Source organism: Amblyomma mixtum, chromosome 1, assembly GCF_055824585.1.
Source record: "Amblyomma mixtum isolate Tamu chromosome 1, ASM5582458v1, whole genome shotgun sequence".
NCBI classification, from domain to species: Eukaryota; Metazoa; Arthropoda; class Arachnida; order Ixodida; family Ixodidae; genus Amblyomma; species Amblyomma mixtum.
In genome coordinates this window covers 149,006,844-149,029,560 of record NC_143012.1, presented here as the reverse complement: position 1 = coordinate 149,029,560, position 22,717 = coordinate 149,006,844, and the positions used below count along the sequence as shown (strand labels likewise).

At 49.6% G+C, this 22,717-nt stretch overlaps 2 protein-coding genes across 4 annotated transcripts in view; one reads left to right on the top strand and one right to left on the bottom strand.

Moving 5' to 3' along the window:
• Positions 1-19,035, bottom strand: part of RpLP0-like (ribosomal protein LP0-like) — a 72,721-nt gene extending 53,686 nt beyond the window's left edge. The window contains exons 1-2 of the mRNA XM_089557902.1: positions 18,884-19,035; positions 18,749-18,807 (exon numbers count right to left, since the gene is read on the bottom strand). Of these exons, the coding sequence (XP_089414028.1) occupies positions 18,749-18,807; positions 18,884-18,911 (87 nt within the window). The 5' untranslated portion in view covers positions 18,912-19,035. The remainder of the gene's footprint in view (positions 1-18,748; positions 18,808-18,883) is intronic.
• A 368-nt stretch (positions 19,036-19,403) lies between these two features.
• The window catches only part of 14-3-3zeta (tyrosine 3-monooxygenase/tryptophan 5-monooxygenase activation protein zeta), a 31,752-nt gene continuing 28,438 nt past the window's right edge, over positions 19,404-22,717 (top strand). The window contains exons 1-2 of one of the 3 annotated variants that reach the window (XM_089557911.1): positions 19,404-19,590; positions 19,718-20,036. In XM_089557911.1, the coding sequence (XP_089414037.1) occupies positions 19,743-20,036 (294 nt within the window). In that variant the 5' untranslated portion in view covers positions 19,404-19,590; positions 19,718-19,742. The remainder of the gene's footprint in view (positions 19,591-19,717; positions 20,037-22,717) is intronic. The other 2 variants (XM_089557916.1, XM_089557905.1) reach the window with 2 other exon arrangements.

The window sequence follows — 22,717 nt, the reverse complement described above, 5'->3', positions numbered from 1 at the left end:
ACAACTTCTTTTACTTCCTGATGTATTAGATGCACACCTTCCGGTTTCTTAGATAAAACACTTACAAAGTCTCTGGCTGCCCGAATTGCGCTTTCAGGGTTTGTTTTCAGGTTGTTGAGCATTGCTTAGTGCTTGACGAGTCCTCCAACACCATCACACATGTTCTTCCCGTGTCCAGTTGCCGAGAATACCCATTGGCTATTGGGACAATCGCTCTTTCCAAACTCAAAAAGCTGGTATCTACTTTTGAAATGACTGGCAGCTCCATCACTGGCATATGCCATCTCGGAGTACACCGGCAGGTTGTCGTCCACCCATTCTCTCACTTTCTTTAGCGACAAGCAGGCGTGAGCGGAGCCGTGGCTCAAATCGTCACTAACAATTGCGACACCGGAACCTCATCAGGAAGCACGACAGTCCAGTTTTCGGCAAAATCGAAAAGGAATACAATGCTCCTACGCTTTGTGCATTGCTTTTCCTCGTAGACCGCTTCACTTTTGAGTTTTCCTAATGTGGTTGTGCACGATCCACCTTGCCACTAACACCCGAAGACCAGCCGCGGTGGCTAAGTGGTTACGGCGCTCGGCTGCTGACCCGAAAGACACGGGTTCGATCCCGGCTGCGGCGGCCGAATTTCGATGAAGGCGAAATTCTAGAGGCCAGTGTGCTATGCGATGTCAGTGCACGTTAAAGAACGCCAGGTGGTCGAAATTTCCGGAGCCCTCCACTACGGCGTCCCTCATAGCCTCAGTTGCTTTGGGATGTTAAACCCCAATAAACCAAACCAAACCCAATAAAACTGACACCCGAAGATGATTATGAAAAGTGTCAGTATCCAAAGCCTTTTTCACAAGGTCGCCAGACTCCCACCGACATTATGAAGTTCCTCAAATGTCAGAGACCTGTACTGTCAGACACCTGTCAGAGACACAGATTGCATTCGCCTAAAAGGCACTGCGTTGATGACGGAGTGCAAATGAATGCTGGGTGAATATCATCAGCATCGACACTGTGGTTGGTGCCATTCTCAAGAGCGGCGAGGCAAAGTTTATAGTTGGCGCAAATGACACACATGCACACATCATGCTGGGGATAACATTTCACCCATCGAGGTCTCAAGGCGTAAAATTTTGATAGGCCAATGCCAGAATCAGGATGATCATCTTTGCATATGCGGAATGCCTCTCTAATTGATCTTGCCATGAAACGCTTTGTTACGAATGTTTTTTCTCCATCCATCATAACCGAGAGGACATCTTTTTTGTTAGGACTTTGTCTGGAGCACTCCAATTTCTCCTTTGTGTAGTACTCATGCGCCACAGATACGCACTCATGGCTCACCTTATGCCTAGTGAAAGGATCCGCTCTGTACCACACGCCGTGACTTTCTTTCAATTTCCTGGACTTGTTGATCAGATATATCGATGCTTCGGGAATAAGCTTCTTAATCTCATTTTCTGCCAGTGTTGATGGCAGGCGGGTGAGAAGTCAACACCGTTCTCGGGGTGTCGTAGATGCTGCACAGGCTTGCCTAAAGCTTTCGGTCCACTGCATGCACAAGGAGCACCTTTCTTCGGCAGAACTTCCCGAGGCATCACCTTGGCTGTAGGCCCGGCGTATCTTGCAGCGAACGTTTTCGGTTGCTACCTGCTACACCTCATTTTGTTTCCTTTTCATGTAAGCAGGCCCGTTCTGACTTCTCATTCTGCGCAGGGACACGTCAGTGGTCGCAATGCTCCAGTTGATGACGCTGATTTCTTCTTCAGGGAGCACAAAAATGTCATCACAAAACTGTGCTTTCCGTGAAGATATTTCATTGCAGAAGTACTGAAAATGCGAGTAGCACCAGTAGTCTGCCTCATTGACATCCACAGGTCTTTCGGATACTACAATTTGCTCCAAAACGTCGATGGCTCGGTCGGTGACGCTGCGAAAATTTCGCTACTTCAGAATGAGCTTCTTGTGCTTGGAAAGGTACTCTGCACAAAACACTCGGCCAGAGCTATACTTTGTAGCCATGCGCACGTGAGCAGCGCACGCAATAAGAGCAAAACGCAAGCACGCCTCTCGCTCATCTGCGATGGAAGTGAACATCCAAAAACCGTTATGGAGTGCTCTGATCGAGCTCCCTTCCAGCCTAACTGGATTAGAACACATCCGCTGTTGCCACTGCGGCGACGGCGACAGCAGGTCTCCTCTGGAATCAGTCAACACAGCTTGGCTGGTGCACCCTCTGTCAACTTGATGAAGATTCCTCCCAAGGTCTGCCGCAATGGACCACCCGGAGAGGACCCGAGTGTCTCTCATGGCAGACACCGTTGTCCGAGGGTTCACGAACCGGAGGGCGGGTTTGCCGGTCGAACCCTTCAGCACGCCAGAATCTTACGGGGAGGCAATGAAGGCGTTGTTGGGAGCGCGCAAGAAGTACTCGGCTCCGGCGGATATCCTCAACAGAGAGCAGGCCACCACGCTCAGATGACTACAAACAGACACCTACCCAAGCAGAGCCATGTATCACAAAATGTGGCCGAACAGATACGCGAAAGAGTGCGTGCGGTGTGGGGGCTACGCCACAACGTACCACGCCACCTGGGGCTGCGAAAAAAGCCCTTTACTACCAAAGGTAAATAGCCCTAGTCTAGAGCAGTGGGAGGCCCTCCTGACTGACTCCGACCCGAGCACACAGCTTATGCTGGTGACGAGGGCCAAGGCAGCGGCGGAGGCCAACGGGATACTGGACTAGGGAAGACCGACCACTGAAGCTCCACATCTATCTATCCCCATCCCCCTACTCCCTAACTCTTCCTTTTGAAAAAAAAAAAATAAATAAATAAATGTTTTCACTACTACTACTACTGTTGCTGCATTCATCGTGCTGGGCTGTGTCACAGCGCTGCCATTGTCAACAGAAACCAACCTTTCGCGCGTACCTTTCAGCATAAAAGGCCTCGTTTCCAGTGGCTCTTCGGCCTGTCGTGCAATGCGGCGGCGGGTGAGCGTGTATTATCCCCTTCAGCCGTGATCATGTGTGGGGACAAAGGACCACTTTCTGCTGGTTACCTCTACCCCACGTGCCTGCCTAAGGACGCAAAAACAAACTTTCAAATCGTCGCCTAGCAAAACGAGCGTCTGGGGTGCACGGGCGTATGCAAAGGAGCCCCGCTCTCATGGACGCTGCGGAGCCCAAATCGTCTCGATACTGACGCCCTCGGTGCCACCGACACCTTTTCGCTACTCCTGATCTTTTCTAAGAAACTGAGATCCAATCCTCCCTGCATTCTATAGACATAGAAGGCAAGAAATCAAATGCACCATCATTTGCTAATCCTTGTCAAGGGTCTCAGTGGAGAGGCCGTAACTGCTAGCGAAACAAAATTATGCAATATATTTTTAATGACTGTTAACTCTGATATAAAAGAGAACCTGTGGACAAAGTTTAAAAAATATAAAAAATGTTTTTTAATTGTTGTAAGAATTTTTCATTGTTTCTGATCTCTTAACGTTACACCTATCATTTTTCTTTCCATAGCTATGTGCGTTGTCCTTAACTTAAGCCGAACCCTCTCTGTTAGGCTCCACGTTTTTGCCCCATAGGCGAGTACTGTTACGATACAACTGTTCTTTACTTTCCTCTAGAGGGATATTGGTAAACTCATGATCCGGATCAGTAGTGACTACCTGCCTTAAATGGACATATTCTCCTACTACTTCCAGCACTGTGCCATCAATTGCTAACTGCTGTTCTCTTGCTAGACTGTTGAATATTACTTTGGTTTTTTGCATGTTCATTTTTAGTCCCACTGTTCTACTCTTCCTATCTAACTCATTGATCATGCTTTGTAGTTCGTGTCCTGAGTGACTTAGCAAGGCAATGTCATCAGCAAGTCCCAGATTACTTAGGTATTCTCCATTAACTCTTATCCCCAACTGTTCCAATTTCAGGCCGCGGAATACCTCCAGTACACAGGTATGCAGCATGGCTAATCAAGACCACAGTCCCTGGCATTAAAAGAAGAAGAAACATCTCCGATCCTGGCCCTAAATACTTTGCTCTTGAGCAGATTTATCGTTGCTACAGTGCGTACCGCTACATCTACACTGATGGCTCTGTCACATTCATCTCATCAACAATTGGCGTCCGGATTCCGTCAACGCGCACCACAATTTCGGCGACACTCAGTCACTGCACCTCGACTACCGCTACTACTGCTACTACTACCGCTACTGAGCTGGCTGCTCTGCGAGAAGCCTTTAATTACATTCTACAACAACCGCCAACAGCGCGGGTTTCTTCAGTGACTCTTGATAAAGTCATCAGGAAGCTTTCTGGAGCAGATCGTTGATGATTTGAACAGATTACACACCGAGGCCTGTGAGCTATAGACCGTTTACAGCGCGCAGTTCTTCCGTTTGAGACCAGATGGCGCCACACGTGCGCTCGGAACACGGCACCATTACTGGCCTCGTAAGTCACCGGCGTGTACGCCTCGAGTCAGCAGTGGAAATTTCGCGGGTGGTTGCGGAATGTGTTTTTTCTACGATGTGAAAAGGCAGAGGAAACATATGCTCGGTTGTGGATTGCAAGAATTGCGACAGAGAGTTAAAGGTGCGGGATGCGGTCGTTTGCGAGCTTCACGAAACCGAACTGCACAAGGAGGTAATGGCAATGTTCGCGCCCGTTCGCCATGCACCCTTTCCGAACGGGCGAATGCAAGAAACACGTTCGCCAGCGCTAGATAGCTAATAAAGAAAGGTTTCGATATTGGAAAATCTACGAGGGTAAGTGCACAACACAGCCGCATGAAGAAGCTGTTCCTCCACCTAAACCGTGACGGCGTGCTTTCAGTTGTGCACTGTGCTGAGACCGCATTGATCGTAAGTTATGGTCTGTGACCATTAGTAAAACGAGCGCCCGAGGCCGAATTAGGAACGAAAAAAAAAAGACGACTTAAGCTCCTTCATACGCCTGCTGTTTATTATGCACTGCACAGCCATGCGAGCCGACAACGCTTACCGTCAGACCGTGTAATACACGCCGTCTTGGTGCTACTGTTCAATTTCGCTCCAAGTAGCGCGGTTTTCGTGGACAGTGTTCGGATTACAGCATTTGGTTTACGGCTGCGGTGCCGGGCGGTTGTCACTTGCTTGCGGTCCATGCGAGACAGTCACTAAAAGTGACTCCGCACGCTCAGAGTGAAGCTGATTAATTACAACCAAAGAGACCACGAGCATATGTCCGCATATCGAGCGTCGAGTGTGCCAAAATTTTTTATATGAGGCTGACATTACTGTGAAATTCGTCCAGCATGAACGCGTGGCCATGCGCGCGTTATAACAATTATATCGCGGAATCCTTCGAAACGATTGCAGGCCAGCTTGTGAAGGCTGCTTGATGCATGGTCAAGGGCGTCCGCAGAATTTTTTGCAGGGGGGGGCCCCGTTGGTGCCCCGGGGTGGGGGGGGGGGGGGGTATGTTCGTAGCAGAAAGGCGCTATTTGCGGAGTAAATTTATTTATTTATATATAAAAATTAAACAAAATGCACACATGAAAGAAAAATTACAAACAGAAAATTAAAGCGCGGCTAGGAGAGGTACACTGGAGTTTATCAACGAAGAAACAACTAAAATTAATAAAAATGCAAAAAGATGCTATATCACTTCGTGGAGAAGAGTGCTCAGTCTTGCTGCATACGGGTTCTCGACTCACCCGGATTGATGACCAGCACACAGCACAATATGTTCACAAACACGCAACTACAGTCACTCAGTCAGTCTTCCTTGAACAGCAACTGTAGGCGCCTCGGATTTTTCTGGGCGAATTGCGTAATTACACGTGTGATAAATTCACTTCTGTGCTTCATTACACGCTCTCGGTGCACACTCATCATACACATTGATTGGAAAAACTGTTGAACGCGTACGTTGAAAACGAAAGATGACTATATATACAACGAAAACTTATTTACAAGATAAATGCACGCTCGCAGCTTCATACACCTCGCTCCATCTTGCTTGCGCATCCGCACAGTCGAGCAACCGCACACACACTGCTCTCCGCTCGTCGTTTTCTCGTCCGCTGTCTTGGTTGTTCTCAGCTTCGCTGACAACCGGCCACTAAAAACACCCAAGCACAAACACAGAGGCGCGCACACGTGCAAGGGCTTACTTGCCGCAGTATCCCCGAATGCGCACTTTGGGGGTGAAAGGAATGCCGCGCAACTTCCGAGGGGAAGGGACACTCGCCACTCCAGTCGGAAAATTTGTTTTTGTGTTTTTATGGGGTTCAGAGCCCCAAAACGACTCAGGCTATGAGGGATGGAGTAGTACAGAGTTCCGGGTAATGTCGACCACCTGGGTCTCTTTACCATGCACTGACACGCACAGTACATGGGCGCTGTTGTGATTTGAGGCCCAGCCAGAGGTGACAGGCGAGCCAGGCAGGCGCCATCGGGCTGCGTTGACCAATGGCGCTGGTTTTCGCAGAAGACGCAAAGAACGCTGGTGTGGGGGCGCCTCGGGAGACTGCGTCGCCGTGAACAAAAGCAGCTAATCCCCTTTGCCGGAGATTCTGAAAGCGGCGCTTCTACCGAACTGCGCTACCCGTGGATCGGAGGAGACAGCGAGCGGCGGCGGTGCCAACTCATCGCCCGCTTGCCCCTGAGCAGCCCGACAAAGCGGGGGTGGACACGGCTGATTTTACCTTCCCTCCTTAAGAATTCATCGGTGACCGGCGTAACGATAGGCGAAAACAAGATGCCCCGTGCACTGTCTGCCTCCGTGTCGCTATCTCTCTAGAGATCAAAGAAACAGACACCCATCTCAAGGCGGCTCGAAACACATGCTCGCCGGTGCCGCTGTATGTCTGGAACAGGTCGCCCTTCAGTAGAGCTAACGATGGCGTGGTTTGAAAACGGCGGAACAACGCACGCCCGGACGCGGCATTTCGCAGATGTGACCATGCGGGGCTGCTTTTACCCTTTTGACTGAGCGCACCACCGCCCCTGGCGTGCGGCCATCACTCACGGTTCGAGTGAGTGATTTTCCAGGGGGGTGCAGCCGCCCCCCCTTGCCCCCCCCCTCCGGACGCCCATGTGCATGGTACTGCTACCATGATAGTCAACCTTTGCGTGTCTATTTATTTTTGTTGCTTTTATATGATTAATCAACCAGTAGGAAATATTTCAGGTTTCCTAAGCACCGTTAACAGGTTGTAAACAAATGCATACGATGTGCATGTGAGCGTTTTAGAGCAGTGTCTGCATGCAGGTACAGAATAGGACAACAGCCTGTAAGGCCGCAAGAGCATTAAACCTTGCCGTTTTATATAATAACAATAAAAAAACATTAAGCAGAGCCTTCAGCGCATCCAAAGACAAGCATTCAGGCGATCCGTCCATTGGCTCGAAGAGGCGGAGAGCTCAGCAGCTCTCCGCGACATGAAGTACGATCGCGTTTTCACGCCTGCAGTGTTCAAATCAAGGTTCTCACATATCCTTCCAAGCTTTGGCCATACCATAGTTTCGTCTTCCCTCTCCTTTACAACCGTATCAGCCGGAACACTGCCTGTCGGAACCGAACCGTCAGACGCAGCAGCCTTCGCGACGAGGCGCGCGCCGAGCGGTCAGGAGGCGAGTAATGGCGGCGTGATCACGTGATCAAAGATGGCAGCCCCCATGATAAGCCGCTGTAAAGCGTCTATATCACCGTGTCGTGCTTCAGTGTTTACCCAGTCCCTGCGGCCTCCCACGCAACGATCGTGCTGACGGTGCAGCGAGATCGGCGAATGGCGACACCTCCTTGCTCCTACCCATACTGTTGTAGGTACGAATTGCGCACAAAAGACATACACAGGAAAAAACACGAGGGAGACTGAAAGAGCGCAAACTATCAACTAGTGTTTATTTGATTCAGTGCCGCTTTATAGGCAGTGTGCACACGTGCCTACAAAGAGGGCAAGGAGAGGATAAGGAGGCAAATCAAACCCTGCGCGACAATCCATCAAGAACGCTCCAAAAAATTCCTTTCCGCGTTGTACAATGAAACGAAGGTGTCACTCACACAGTTATCACCTCTTGCCTTGATGTGGTATGCCTCTAGAAGTTCATGGGAACCTTTGTCATTGCTCCTGCCCAGAATTCTGATATTATTTAGCAGTGGCTCACAACCGGTGCATGCAATGCAATGAGCAGGCAAATTTGCTCTTTCTCTGTTCCTAATTAAACGCCGATGCTCCCCTACGCGTTCATTCACGCAGTGGTCAAATGTTTAGGGGAATCCCCCAAGGTGGAGTAGATTTGTAATAATGGAGTAATTACTCATTGGCATCCACCCAAGCGCAGCCATACGGCTACAAAGGAAAGCTATACAGCTTTCTCAGAAACTTCGTAGTTAAAGAAAATTTCGTCCTGGTCCGGGGTTCGAACCCGGAACCACCTCCGGTTGTGAGCCGTCCCGGTTAGCTCAATTGGTAGAGCGACTGCTCCGGTGTGGCGGTGGTTCCGGGTTCGAACCCCGGACCAGGACGAATTTTTCTTTAACTACGAAGTTTCTGAGAAAGCTGTATAGCTTTCCTTTGTAGCCGTATGGCTGCGCTTGGGTGGATGCCAATGAGTAATTACTCCATTATTATAGTTCATTCACGCAGTGTCCTGTCTGGCCCACATACACGCGACCACACTTGAGCGGGATGAGATATACCACGCCCGTGGCGCATGCTTTATCACGCATGCTCTTCGTCGAGCGCCTTCCGCGCTGATCCTTGGGCACATCCGGCGAGCTTGCGTGGCGCCGAAAACACCACAGGGACGCCACGCCTATATGCCACTTTTTTTATGTTGTGGGCCACCTTGTGCATATACGGGATGACCGTAGTCTTTCTTGCCCAAGGATTGTGCCCAAGGATCAGCGCGGAAGGCGCTCGACGAAGAGCATGCGTGATAAAGCATGCGGCACAATTTGTCAAATGCGCCACGGGCGTGGTATATCTCATCCCGCTCAAGTGTGGTCGCGTGTATGTGGGCCAGACAGGACGCTGCGTGAATGAACGCGCAGGGGAGCATCAGCGTTCAATTAAGAATAGAGAAAGAGCAAATTTGCCTGCTCATTGCATTGCATGCACCGGTTGTGAGCCACTGCTAAATAATATCAGAATTCTGGGCAGGAGCAATCACAAAGGTTCCCGTGAACTTCTAGAGGCATACCACATCAAGGCAAGAGGTGATAACTGTGTGAGTGACACCTCCGTTTCATTGTACAACGGGGAAAAGAATTTTTTGGAGCGTTCTTGATGGATTGTCGCGCAGGGTTTGATTTGCCTCCTTATCCTCTCCTTCCCCTCTTTGTAGGCACGTGTGCACACTGCCTATAAAGCGGCACTGAATCGAATAAACACCAGTTGATAGTTCGCGCTCTTTCAGTCTCCCTCGTGTTTCTTCCTGTGTATGTCTTTTGTGCGCAATTCGTACCTACAACAGTATGCACCAACTCGCCCAACAAGAAGTTCTTCTTAACTCCTGCCCATACCCTTTACTCGTAGTGATGACGTGAGACTTCTGGCTGTTATATCAAGGAAGATGCAACGCTCTTTATGGTGTGATCTAGAGCACTGCACGGGCCTCAATCTGAGGCCCGAGCCCGGCCCGGGCCCGAGACCTGAAGCCCGAGCCCGGCCCAGGCCCGCGGCTTCAAGCCTGGGCCCGGCCTGGGCCCGCTAAATTATCGCTCTAGCGAGCCCGGCCCGTGAATCCCGGAGTGAAGCCCAGCCCGGGCCCGGCCCGTTTCACAGTAACGCTTCAGGTATACTGCTCACTCTGAGCAAGTAGACCGCTACTACACCGATAAGAAACTGGCCGACAAAGGTTCTGAAACCGCAGTTTGGCTTTCAGAAAGTTGGTTCTTTTTAACCCAGAAGGAAGTGATGAAGAGTAGTGCTCGCCAGGCCCGTCTTTTGGACAGTGATCTCGTGTAGGTGGGCAAAGATAAACTCGGAAGTACCGAGAGCTAAATAAAAAGGGCCGCATACACTCTTAGTAGTCTACTTTGCGTTCCCCCCTGATTTTAATCAGTTATATTTTGCCGCCCGGAAGTATAAGCATTAAAGCTGCCTAGCAAGCAGTGGGATGACATTTCTTTTAGTGAACGCGATCTCATAGGTTAACCTCACAGCCGAACTGGTCGCCTTTCAGCAGAAACGAAAATCTAAAAGGCTTGAGTATTTCACGGTATGTGCTTAAAGACTATAAGCGTCCTAAACTGATACGTTCTTCCCGAATGCATTTCTAGTAGTGTATAGGTATGTTTTGGGATGACGAACGATCAATGGCCAATTAAGGCCGGTTGAATTTTACTCGTTCTGCACCGCGGCGTGGAAATAAGGAAATAAATAAGTCAATGAATAAAGCTTAGTTTTTTTTTTCTCGGCGCGTACTATAACCCATAGCTCATCCGTGTCGCTGCTTTAATGCCGCAGTTGTGCACTTCACTCTGCAACAGCGAATGAAAAGTAGGACACCAGCCGTTTCTGTACGGACCCAAGCCCGACTCGGGCCCGCAGCTTTAAGCCCGAGCCCGGCCCGGGCCCGGCCCAGGCCCGGCAATATAAATCACGTCCCGGCCCGGCCTGGCCCGCGGGCCGGGCCGGGCTCGGGCTTTCGGGCTGGCCCGAGCCCGTGCAGTGCACTAGTGTGATCCGCAGCGTCAACACACACCCCTTCTTCGCATCGACCCCACTTGTGAATTTCGCATGCCGCGCAATTTAGACAGACGTGATCGTAATTGCCTGCACCGAATTCGTCTGGACGTTGCCTTCACTAAATTCTAGCTTTATAAAATTGGTGCCTCAAGCAACCCTCTGTGCTCGACATGTGGTGTGCGCGAGGATCTTCAGCACTTGGTCTGCCGCTGCCAAATCTTTAGTCCCCATCGCAAGGCACTGTTAGGTGCTTTAGGACTCCGTCAGGACGGCCCCGTGCACCTGGAGCATGTCCTTGGACCCTGGACTGATGCGACTTCGGCTGCGCGAGGGACAAGAGCATTCTTAGTGTTTCTTAGGGACACTGGCTTAGTGGGCATCCTCCGACAATCATGTGTGTTTGTGAGTGAGTGAGTGTTGAGTATGCTTGATGTCACTTTTCTTTTTTCCCTTTTTTTTTTCACCCTCTTCTTCCACCCTCATCTGGAGTAGCATGCCAGGCCCATAACCAGGCAGACCTCTCCTTTATTCATTGAAGTCTCCCCCCCCGTCTCTCTCTCCAGTAAACAGGCAGTGAATAATCGTGTCTCCCTGCCTGACACCCTTCCTTATTGGAATTTTACTGCTGACTTTATGGAGGACTATGGTAGCTATGCAATCATTATAGATATCTTCCAATATTTTCACATAACACTCTTCTACACCCTGATGATGAGAATCATGATGATGATTCTGCGATGCCTGCATGACAGCTGAGGTTTCCACTGAGTCAAATGCTTTCTTGTAATCAATGAAGGCTATGTGCAGAGGTTGGTTATATTGTGCACATTTCTCTATCACCTGATTGATAGCGTGAATATGGTCTATTGTCGAGTATCTTTTAAAAAAACTAGTTGTCCATATTCCTTTAATATACAAGCCCGTCTTTACAAACTTTGTTTAATTTTTTTCCTAAGATCTTGTTTCTGGCAAATAAAATTTTCTGTTGCAAGGCGCAATTCGTTGTTTAAACTTATATGCCTGGAAAGCATGTTATTTAGCTTTGCTTTCATGTATTGCATAAAATTTTAAATGCAATTTTTTTTAAAGAAACAAAACGCTACTGAAACCCACAAAAACAGTGTTCTCCCCACGGTAAGGAAAGAGTTAATAATACAGCATCCCTTTAAGTGTCGCTCAAGTTGGTACTGCATTTCAGTGCGAAAGCACTACTTAACATGGTCAAACTCAGCTAAGAATATGGTCGCTTGCATGACCTTGAGGCTGACCTTGGCCAACCTGCAGGAATAAAAAATATTGCCATGACTGGGTTTTAAGCTTGCAGCGGCATGAACAAACCAGCTTTGCTGGCTACTGCACAAGCGCACTATGCTACCGCTGATCACGTCTCGTTTTAACCCCTTCACCGTTTTGTTATATCGACGAATTTCTTCACAAAACTGCTTATTTTTTTTATTAATGATTTCGAATATTATTGCAATAAAAAGCACGAATTCGATCTTTAAAAAATATCTGAAGCAAACACGAAGTCCAATTAGCATATTGAAGTTTATTATTTCTGACATTACGGAAAACCAACTTCCTGCTGGTAATGAGCGATAAATATATTCAAGCAAGTCATCAGGCAAGCTTATAGTGAACATCTTACCGGGAACTGCAAGAAAAGGAAACCGAGGGGGTCATGTAGGGATGTTACTGACGTTGACCTTCATGCACTGACGCGCGCTCGCAAAGTTCGCTTCTGAGCTGTCCACTTCTTCATCGGAAGAACTGATAAGCACGTCAGCACTGTCGTCCTCGCTCCCTGAAACAATGTACGCTTCGGTGTCTCAGTCACCATCGTCTGAAGAAGATTACGACGAAGAAGAGCATCTTTTCCGAGAAGACGGGCCAGCAAAACACGCGTCGCCTCCGCCGGATGCCATTTGTAAAACCCAGGTTGCCATACGAAAAAAAAAAACGTTGATGCGGTAGAAGAAAAAGAAATTAACAGGTCAGTGCTGCCATCTGTCGAGCAAAATGTCATCTAAGCCACACACGAGCACTGCTCGTCCGAAACGAGGAAGAGAAGAACCTATTCAGAGAGGACGAGCTACAGTCGTCCAAAACGGTTTGGGGACGGCTTGGCAAGGACGAGCACAGCTCGTCCAAAACGGTTAAGGGGTTAAACTGCAACACACTCTCTTGCTGTGCACTGCACATCATTGTCACTGTCAACATCTAACTGTGCGCAAAAGTTTTAGCACATCCTACTCGGTTTAACTACGTTAAAACCCCATCATTTTTTTATTTCTATACCACTAAGCACATTATAGGCCAAGCTGGCATGTTCTGAAAAATCAGCATGAAAAGGCACGGATGAGAAATGCTAGACTATTTAGTGAGCCTCCGTCATGGCATCTCCCTTGTCCGTGTCTTTTCATACATGTTTGTCATCAGTTGAGTCTCAATTGTACATCGTCGGTTTCCGTGTCTCCACGAGATTGCAGAAACAGCACTTGTGCGTGCATGCAAAAACTGCGGCATACACAAGAGAATAGGTTTTGGTTTATTGGGGCTTAACGTTCCAAAGGGACTCAGGCTATGAGGGATGCTGTAGTGAAGGGCTCCGGAGATTTTGACCACCTGGGGTTCTTTGACGTGGACTGACATCGCACAGTACAGGGGCCTCTAGAATTTCGCCTCCATCTGAAATTCGGCCGCCGCGGCCGGGATCGAGGATAGCTTGCTCCAACACCAACAGACAAGGCAGTAGAAACTGCCCCCGTATGTTACCCAAGACCTCAATGACATCGCAGTATTCACCATCATAAAAGCTAGAATTGAAAAATGCAGCTTACTTGCGAAAACTCTGCTTTTGTGAGCAACTCTGCTGTGTCTGCAAGCTTTGGCATGAAAAATGAGACGAACACTCCCTTGCCGCTTGCTAAAAAGCACAAAATGTGCAGGCATGACTTGATAGCTGTTTAGAGAACTTGGGAATTGCACGAAAGGATTAAGAAGTGAACAGACTCACTCGTCTGCACTCCCTCATTCTTGTGCACAACTGAATATGCGAGCCTGTTTCTTTACTTTGGCTGCTTTCTTTACCACCAAACCTATGCTACACATAACGCATTTAATCCGTTACACATCTGCTGAGCAGAAGAAAAAAAAGTGTTGGAATCAGCCAAGAGGACAGCATGGACACTGGAATGTTGGGATGCCACCACAAAAAGGCACCACAGAAGGGCAAGGAGTTATCAGTCAGCCTTGACATTCCTTCCTTAAAGACAGTCTCAAAAAATTTTGGAATCTCATCACCGGAAATAAATCCAATACAGCAGTCATTTTAAAACTGTGCTGTAGCCCTACAAATGGTTGTATTGTGACTGCTCGAATTTGGTGAATACAGCTTTCTGCAGATACCGTGTGCCCCACGAGTGTGGTAAAAAAAAAAAAAAGAGCAGAAATTAATAAATAAACAACAGAGTAAGTCACGAGTACCCCCACCATGCAGAGACATTGTGGGCCAGGGCAAGAAGCTGAATTTGTTCTTTTTATTTTGTGCGAAACTCAAAGGCACAATGAAAAATTACTGGGAACAATCAGCAGATGACGAGACACCTGAAGTCAGAATGAAAGATTGTGGTTTATGGGGTTTTAACGTCCCAATATGACTCAGGCTAGGAAGGACGCTGTAGTGTAGGGCTCTGGAAGTTTCGACCACCTGGGGTTCTTTAATGTGCACTAACATCGCACAGTACACAGGCCTCTAGAATTTCATGAAAGAATGATGAAATATTTAGAGGGCTGTGCAACCACAGGCATGCCTTAGATGTGAGCAGAGTTGAAAGGGAGAGTGGCTGAAGGGAGCAAACGGGCTTGGATTTGTGAATTTTCGCCGCCTTTCGGAGCTCTAATGTAATGCAGGGACAATCATGGCAGCTTGATCTATGCACTGGGCTTGTTTATTTGAAATGTCCAAACCTCGTCAGGGGCCATTTAAAAACTGTGACTCTCCCCACTAGAACGGCAACATTTGATGTTTCACAATATTCCATTTTGGGTCTGCCTGTCCTCTTTGCATGAATGACCTACTCACTGATGTAACCTTCCATGTAATGTTACTTTCAATGACTGTGCTATATAACATATTAATCTCCCAGAAAATGCTGCTTTACTAAATTACATTAACAAAGCATTTTCCTGGCGTGCAGACTGACCCATAGAGATTACCTTGACCAAACGATAACACGTGCAACTTTCTGACTGTCAACACGTCAACCTTGACCCTTTCTTTCGCAGCAGCTTTTAGTGAATGCACCTTAAGAGCCCACAAAACCATCTCTCCTGGCAAGTGCACGTTGGCTCTTTAACAAAAATTCAGGGGGGCACTTTGTTGACCTTAAGTGCGGTGAGGCGAAAGCCTTAAGCGCGGTGTTCGCCTCTAAGAGTGAAACGCGACAGCGTCTTGCAACGCTGCCAGGGAGTCCACAGAACGCCATCGCCAGTTCGGTTCTACGCCTTGCTCGTCGGTAAATTGGTTTTTGAGGAAAGGGAATGTATTTGTCTCGCATGAACCTCGCCATAACGGGAAGGGAGTGAAGGAAGACACCGTATTCACTAGACGCGCCTTTGTTCATTCCAAGCCATCGAGCTGGCATGGCGGAGTGGTAGCGTGCTCGTCTCGCACTCCGGAGACCAGGGTTCGATTCCCGAACTCGACCAATTTCCTACTCGGTTTTATTTATTTATCTGACCTAATTAGAAAGGTTAATTAGGCTAATTGGGTGATTAAGCAACTAACTAAACTCATTCCCACTAACTTGGAGCACCACTAAGTGGTTGCATGGTTACTAGCCAAAGTAAAATTGACCCCGTTTTGAAATTCGCGCACTGTGACGTCACGACCGTTTCGACCAATTGAAAAGCGTGAAATTTCTGTCGACAACTCCTGCTTACAACGATGAGGCACTAAAGGCTTCCGCCTTAATACCGGTGCAAGCTTAGGTTCCTACACAACCATTTTTCATCTGGGACAATAGCTGTAAACCTTGTTCCCCATAAAACACTCACAACTGGACTGTGCCCACCGATTTTAGGATCCTGGTGACCTAGTCCTATCACAAGCAACTGAATCCGCTCAGAACCATGTTACCCACTTTATCCCGCTAAATTACTCGAGAAGCATCTATATATCTCCCTTGACGTTGACTCTTTGCTATTCTAACCTTTTTCTATGTTGCAAGTACTTACTTTTGCTTGTGTTTGTTTCATACCATTTATACCACCGCCATCTTTCACCAGCAACAGCTTCTTGCTTCATCCAACACGTCATCTCACATCCATTTCATCAAGCTGCACTGACACTGACAACCATGCTTCCTCCTTGTGCCATCAATCACGGTTATACCTCCCAGTGTTAATACCCACTGCAGCCAACATCGACCGCATAAACAGGTGTGCCTATAATTTTGTATGCCTACCCTGTCCGTAATGTCCTTAATCCTTGAGAGAATAGAAGCTACACAGTCAGCCACAGATGCACCAATATGCCCCCGTTTGTTCAATGTAAAAAGCTGTTCCATTCTGGCTTGTTAAAATACAAGGAACGAACAAATTCTTTTTTCTTTACCATTGTTCAACTGCTTTTCTTACTGCAGTATTACATTGATAAAGTACTGCAAGCTACAAGTTGTCATATTTTATTGCGCTTAGTGTTCTTGTAGTTGCTATGCAGTTTACCAAGACACAGCCAATCAACCTGTTCACTGAAAACTGCCATTACTCATAGCATAAAAAAGTGCTGCAAGTTGCCACAAGTACTCGACTGGAAAAATTGGTTTTCGAGGAAAGAAAATGGTGCGGTACGTGTCTCACATCTCAGTGGACACCTGAACCGTGCAGTAAGAAAAGAGATAAAGGAGGGAATGAAAGAAGAAAAGGAGAAAGAGGTGCCGCAGTGGAGGTCTCCCAAAAAATTTCGACCAACTGGCGATCTTTAACGTGCACTGACATCGCACAACACACGGGCACCTTTTGTGTTTTGCCTCCATTGAAGCGCGGCCGCTGCGGCCAGGTTCGCACCCGGGAGCTCTGGCTCAGTAGCCGAGCGCCTTAACCACTGAGCCACCGCGACGGGTACTTATTTGGAATCTGGCCATCCAACACCCCTGTAAGTTTTATGATTTATCTAAACCTGGGGTCCCAAACATGCAGCCTACTCGTCCTAGGAACGTCAGTGCTTTCCTTTCTCAGCGGCCCGGGCTGCCGCCTTTTGACATGTGTAGCAGCTTTACTTTGTTCCCCACTTTGTGCACATCACATGCTTTGCCTCATGCCTTTCTAGGCCTCTGAACCATTCCCTTCTCCTCGCAACTCGTGAGCCTCGTATTTAAGCAATCTCAAAGAGTTTACCCGTCTTTGGTATCCATTTGCCTCCAAATGTTGGCCTCACGATTACACTGTTAACTGCCTGTGGCTCTGAGGTGTCCGAGACTGTACGTGCCATAATGTCGTCATCCTGCGGGAAGAATGTCGCTACAGCACTCTTCACTGGTTGGTTGGTTTATGGGGTTTAACGTCCCAAAGCGACTAAGGCTATGAGAGACGCCGTAGTGGAGGGCTCCGGAAATTTCGACCACCTGGGGTTCTTTAACGTGCACTGACATCGCACAGTACACGGGCCTCTAGAATTTCTCCTCCAAAGAAATTCATCCGCCGCAGCCGGGATGGTCAAGAGGGCGACGAGAAGTAACATGGAAGCAGGTATGGATGTCGCTTTCAGGCATCCGCATGACATTCCATAATTATACAGCGCAAAAGACAAAGGTAAAAGAAAACGGGATCGAACCCGCGTCTTTTGGGTCAGCAGCCGAGCACCATAACCACTGAGCCACTCCGGTGGCCTGTGAAAGTGCTATATTATAGCTGCTAGTTCATTTACCATCACTCCGGTTTTGATGCAAGTTGGCATTTGGAGTGGAAAGTGGCAATAATATTGCAATTTTCTTACGCTTCATGTGAAATAAGCCCGATTCGACATCATAGCAACAATTCAGCTGTTGAACCTATGCCAAAACTGCATGAGAGAAGAAATCAATTTATACACTATTTGTCAGGCAGCGACAAATTTATGTTATTGCTTTATGCAGTATTAAAAAGATGATAACACGTAACCAATAATTTAGTGCTTGCACTTCTTTTAGCATATGAAAGCAAAGATTAATTTGACAGCAAACGTAAGGAAGTGATATCATAGCTAGAAATAGAGAAATGGAAATGGGCAGTAGATGTAATGTGATAACGGCTGACTACCAACATATCAGAGCTATAGCAAGGTAAGGGTAGTGTTGTTCTGCACATAATCTAAATATGACAAAAAAAAAGGGGGGGGGGGGGCTGGCTTGTCGAGCAGGCAGTGTTGCTTAGGAGGACAGATGTAGCGATTCGCAGGACTTTGATGGTGTGAGAAAATAAAATAGCCCACGAAATTATGGAATGTCTTATTCAAGACCGACACGCTGTGCAAGAAGTAATTTACCGCGACACAAACACTTTAACAGTGCACATTAGTTTCGCTCTAGCTCAATACTTCTCCGTTTGGCAATCAGCTTAATTTTCCTGAAGCCGGCTCATCTTCAACAGTTGTCTACGAACTGACGTCATGAAAATGACACTAGGATGCCTTACTGCTGCGAAGCGTTCAGATGTTTAGATTGCTGAAGGACGGTTAATCGGCGTGCCATTTACGTCCGCGATCCCACTTCTGTCCACGCTGACACCCAGCGCTGAGCCACCTGCGCTGATTTTGCAGTGCGATATGCCAGCACTCCATCGCTGGACATTCACTCCACCAACAGAAAACAGCGATGCCAGCGTCTCAATTTACTTAGGACACTGTTGTTATCGTGTTCGTTAGCGGCCAAGCAAGGGCTTGCTATGGCTCACAGCACAAGGCGCCTTATCAACGAAATTAAGTAAAACGTATCGTAGATCTTCCTTCGAAACTTTCCAGCGAGGTGCGGATTCTGAAAGTGCGAGCTGCCATGAACGACAGCATCGGATAGGCTTACCTCTTGGATGAGATCCTGCTTGCGCTCTAAACCTTTCTTCTTCGTCCGAGTAAGGGAAACTGCGGGTAAAGGGCAGAGGCGTCATGTGTGGGCATCTATTACTGTGGGAAGTAAAGCTAAAATAACTTCAAATACCTTGACGATTTCGCTTTGAACGCGGCATGATACTTGATCAGACGTCAACAGAAACCACGTGTAGAGGCACGTAAAATAACGCCATTGCCGGCCGCAGAGATCGCTGCGCCCCATATGTGCGCCCATCGTCCCATGCTGCGTCCTATGTGGCAGGTTCGTGATTAAAAACTTTGCAGAAAATAACTGTGAAATCACGCATTTTTATTATTTGGAAGTAAGAAATTGTCTTTCTAGTACTGCACTGTAATTTTTGCAGTGATCCCTGTGGTCTGCTGGCTCTGCGATGCGCACTCCCTGAGAGTCATTGCGCTCTGGTTGCAGCTTTGGTAAATTGTTTGATCAATTTAAGAGTTCTGCCAAAATAAGACTGTCATTACGCGACGTGCGGGTAGTAGCGCGTGAGTGCGGGAGTCCCGTCTTTGGAACTTGCGGCCGGCGGATTCGAAACCGAGCGGCGTGGGAGCGGCGTTCTGATCGGTTCCCAGGCAACGCGTGACGTCAAGGCGCCGTGGCATCAGAAAAGCGTCCCCGTGGCTGATAGAAGGAATCTTCCTCGACCGCTTTGCGCCTGGGGAAGTGCGAAACCATCCGCCAGTGGGTAAAGATTGCTCGGTTTCTGTCGTCGTAGTGGTAGCGTTGCCACGGCGCTCGGCTAGCGGCAGAAGGGTCAAGCGCTCTCGCTCGCGGTGTTTTATAAGCGTGCTTCGGTAAGTACGAGCGCCGGATACAGCAGCGTGCCGCAACGGCGGGAGCCCGGCCGCCATTTTGACGGGGCCGAACGGTGTGCGGTTGTTGGATTGACGGGTTCCCCTGCGGCTGCCGCTTGCCTTGCAGCTAAAACACCAGCCCCCGCACGGCAATGGATAAGGACGAGTTGGTTCAGCGGGCCAAGCTTGCGGAGCAGGCCGAAAGGTACGACGACATGGCGGCCGCCATGAAGCAGGTCACAGAAACGGGCGTGGAGCTCAGCAACGAGGAACGCAACCTGCTGTCTGTCGCCTACAAAAACGTCGTCGGCGCCCGCCGAAGTTCGTGGCGAGTCATCTCCAGCATAGAGCAGAAGACCGAGGGCTCTGAGCGCAAGCAGCAGATGGCCCGGGAGTACCGGGAGAAAGTGGAGAAGGAGCTTCGCGAAATCTGCTACGACGTGCTGGTGAGTGCTCTTCTCCTCTTCATGGCCGCCGCCGAAGGGGAGGGCGGGCGCGTTAGGCCTAGCGCCGCGGCGGCTCCGCGTCTGCAGTGTTTTGCCCGCCGCGCCGGGCGCTCGGACTCCGAGTTGGGCGTGCCCGTTAGTAGGCGCACGGCGTGCAGCGTGCTGCGCCGTCGTTTCCCGTGCCTGGCGAGCGTGCTGCTGCGGGCTCGGCCAGCGCCCGGCGTAGCCATTTCGGGAGAGCGGGCGGGGAAAAATAGTCCGGCGCTGAGCCGGCGGCCAGGTGTGCGTTTCCGTTTGGGCGCGGGGGCTCGGTGCTTTTCCCACGCCTCGCGCTGCACTTGGACAGCGCAAGGTTCGCGTGCCCCGGCGAAAAATGCGGCGAAGTGGAGGTCATCGGATCTCCGAAGGCGACACTACCGGGTAGCACGCCCCCCCCCATCCGTTTTGGTTTTGTTTGCACATATCGCCTGTCTGCCCTGCGATGAGTCATGGCTAAACGTGAACTAGATCGTGCGGCTAGTCACCCTCCCACGTTCTAACCTCGTCTCGCCAAGGGTCCGCTCTTTTTTTTTTTCTTGGCGGACGCCGCTTTTCTAACAAGCGCGACATATATATTACGCTCCGGGGTGGCGCGCGCGCGCGACCGTCTTTTTCTTGTCATTTCCTCGTGTGAAGCGTGCTTTCCGCGTTCTTGTGTGCTTGCCGGAGAGCGGGGGTTACCGTCTCGCGTCCCCCTTTATGTGTGCCCTCGTGCTGCTGCTGCCGGCGTGGGCGCCGGCTGCCTCTTCCGCACAGGCCTATCCGCCGGCGGGGGAGGAGGTGTGCCCCCCCCACCGTCACTTCAGGGAGCGCGATTGACGCGTTGCTGCCGTCCGCGTTCCCCCCCGTTTCTCCCATTTTTCTTCCCGGCGGCGGGCTTCGATCGGCGCTACTCTGCCGTTGCGACGCCCGGCGTTCGCGCCGCCGCCGCGTCGATTCTTCGCGCAGCAGCCGCCAGGTGTTGCGTCCTCGGCGTGTCCGGGGGTCCGCCGGCCGCGCCCCGGCGGTGTCCCGTCGTTCGCGTAGACGTGAACGGTATACGCGGGGGTTGACGCCCAAGCGCGCGCCACACGTGGCTGGCGATGCGTCGGCGCGCATTCCTGTCGCCGGCTCGACTGCGCGCCGAGTCTGACGTAGGTCGCATGTGACTCAGTGGGCCCGCGCACTGCGGCCTATCTCGGCAGGCTGAACTTGGCCCTTCTCTTCGCAGGCTCTGTCAACGCCGCGAGGCAAAGGCGGACATTTCCGGCGGCGCGGGGTAACGTGTTTGCATTATCGGGTCAAGGCGCGCGCGCGATCAGTGAGGAAGCGTCTGTCGTGACAACACCGCGATAAACGTCACCCCCCCGCCCCTCCCCCTCCTCTCGATTTTCAGGCGCGCTCGCTCTGGACTTGAGCGTTGGTTGTGGCGGGCCCCTCTCCGAAACGGGCATCCCTGTAGCGAGACTGGTACCCTCCGTAGGGAAGCTTTGCTGTAATCAGACGTGCGTCAACATAGCAGTATTGTTGCTAATCCCCGTGAAGGCGGGCTTTTTATTGTCCCAAGGAGAACTGCCATTCGAGCTTGTCGTTCGTTGGGGTTGGCCGCACTGTATGGTAGAGACGTGGTCCTTGACCTCTGCCCAAGCATGACAGCTGCGCAGTCCTGCACCCCCACCTCCATCCATAGCTGGCTGACATTTCCACTGAGTGGTGCTTGACGTGTGGAATCATGAGAGAGCTTGTTCCGCAATTTGTTGTACAGCTGTCTGGCTTGCAGTCTCTTTTCATGCATGGAGGTGTGCCATTGATGCATCTGCACCAGCAGCATCGTTGGTCCAAATGCTGCGTTTCTTGCCGGCTCCTGTGGTGTAGCTGGCAGGTTGCAAGTTTTGCCCCTCAGGCAGTGAGGTTCTGTGTGCATTTTTCTTCTGGCAGTGGCTCGGTGTATAGGTGTAGCATATCAGGCCATTGCACTGCGCATTATCATTGTTCCGCTTCTGTACCCACGCATTCTCTTTGGAACCCATTGGCTTTTGTGTCCTTAGTACACCTTCGTTACTGTAGTTCCAACATGCCGCAAAGTAGTGCCGAAACATGGCCTTGGGAACCTGACATCAACTAATTCACTGTGTAATCTTGATAAAGGTTCATTAAAAATTCCTGATGGGTGAATTGGTAGTTATCTTGATGTAGAAGGGTTTATAGTGCAAACAAAGACACGGGCAAGAGAGGTGAAACACACAAGTGCTTCTGTTGTGTTTTGTCTCTCTTGTCCGTGTCTTTGTTTGCGCTATAAACCCTTCTACATCAAGTTGAAAAAGGTTCTCCTGGCGCACAGCCATATTGAACGCTTGGGGATGTCTTGTAATGAAAGCCAATGATGCTGGTTCTCAGGTTTACGAATGGCATGAGAGGTCTGCGATCCTGCGTCGGCAGCTGGTCCTGCCTTGCCAATGAGCATGAGTAACCATTTGCCTGCTGCTTTGAGCACTGTTTTTCATGTGCGCTCTACTGAGGTCTATTACTGGTTGGCTGGTTGCCTCATTTCTGAGGTTATTGGAGTTGATCCACAGCACTTCACATTCCATTCTTCATTTGCTGGGTGCTGCTTTCGCATGTCCCCTGTGAAGTAGCTCTTCACAAATTGGTGTAGTGTGCAC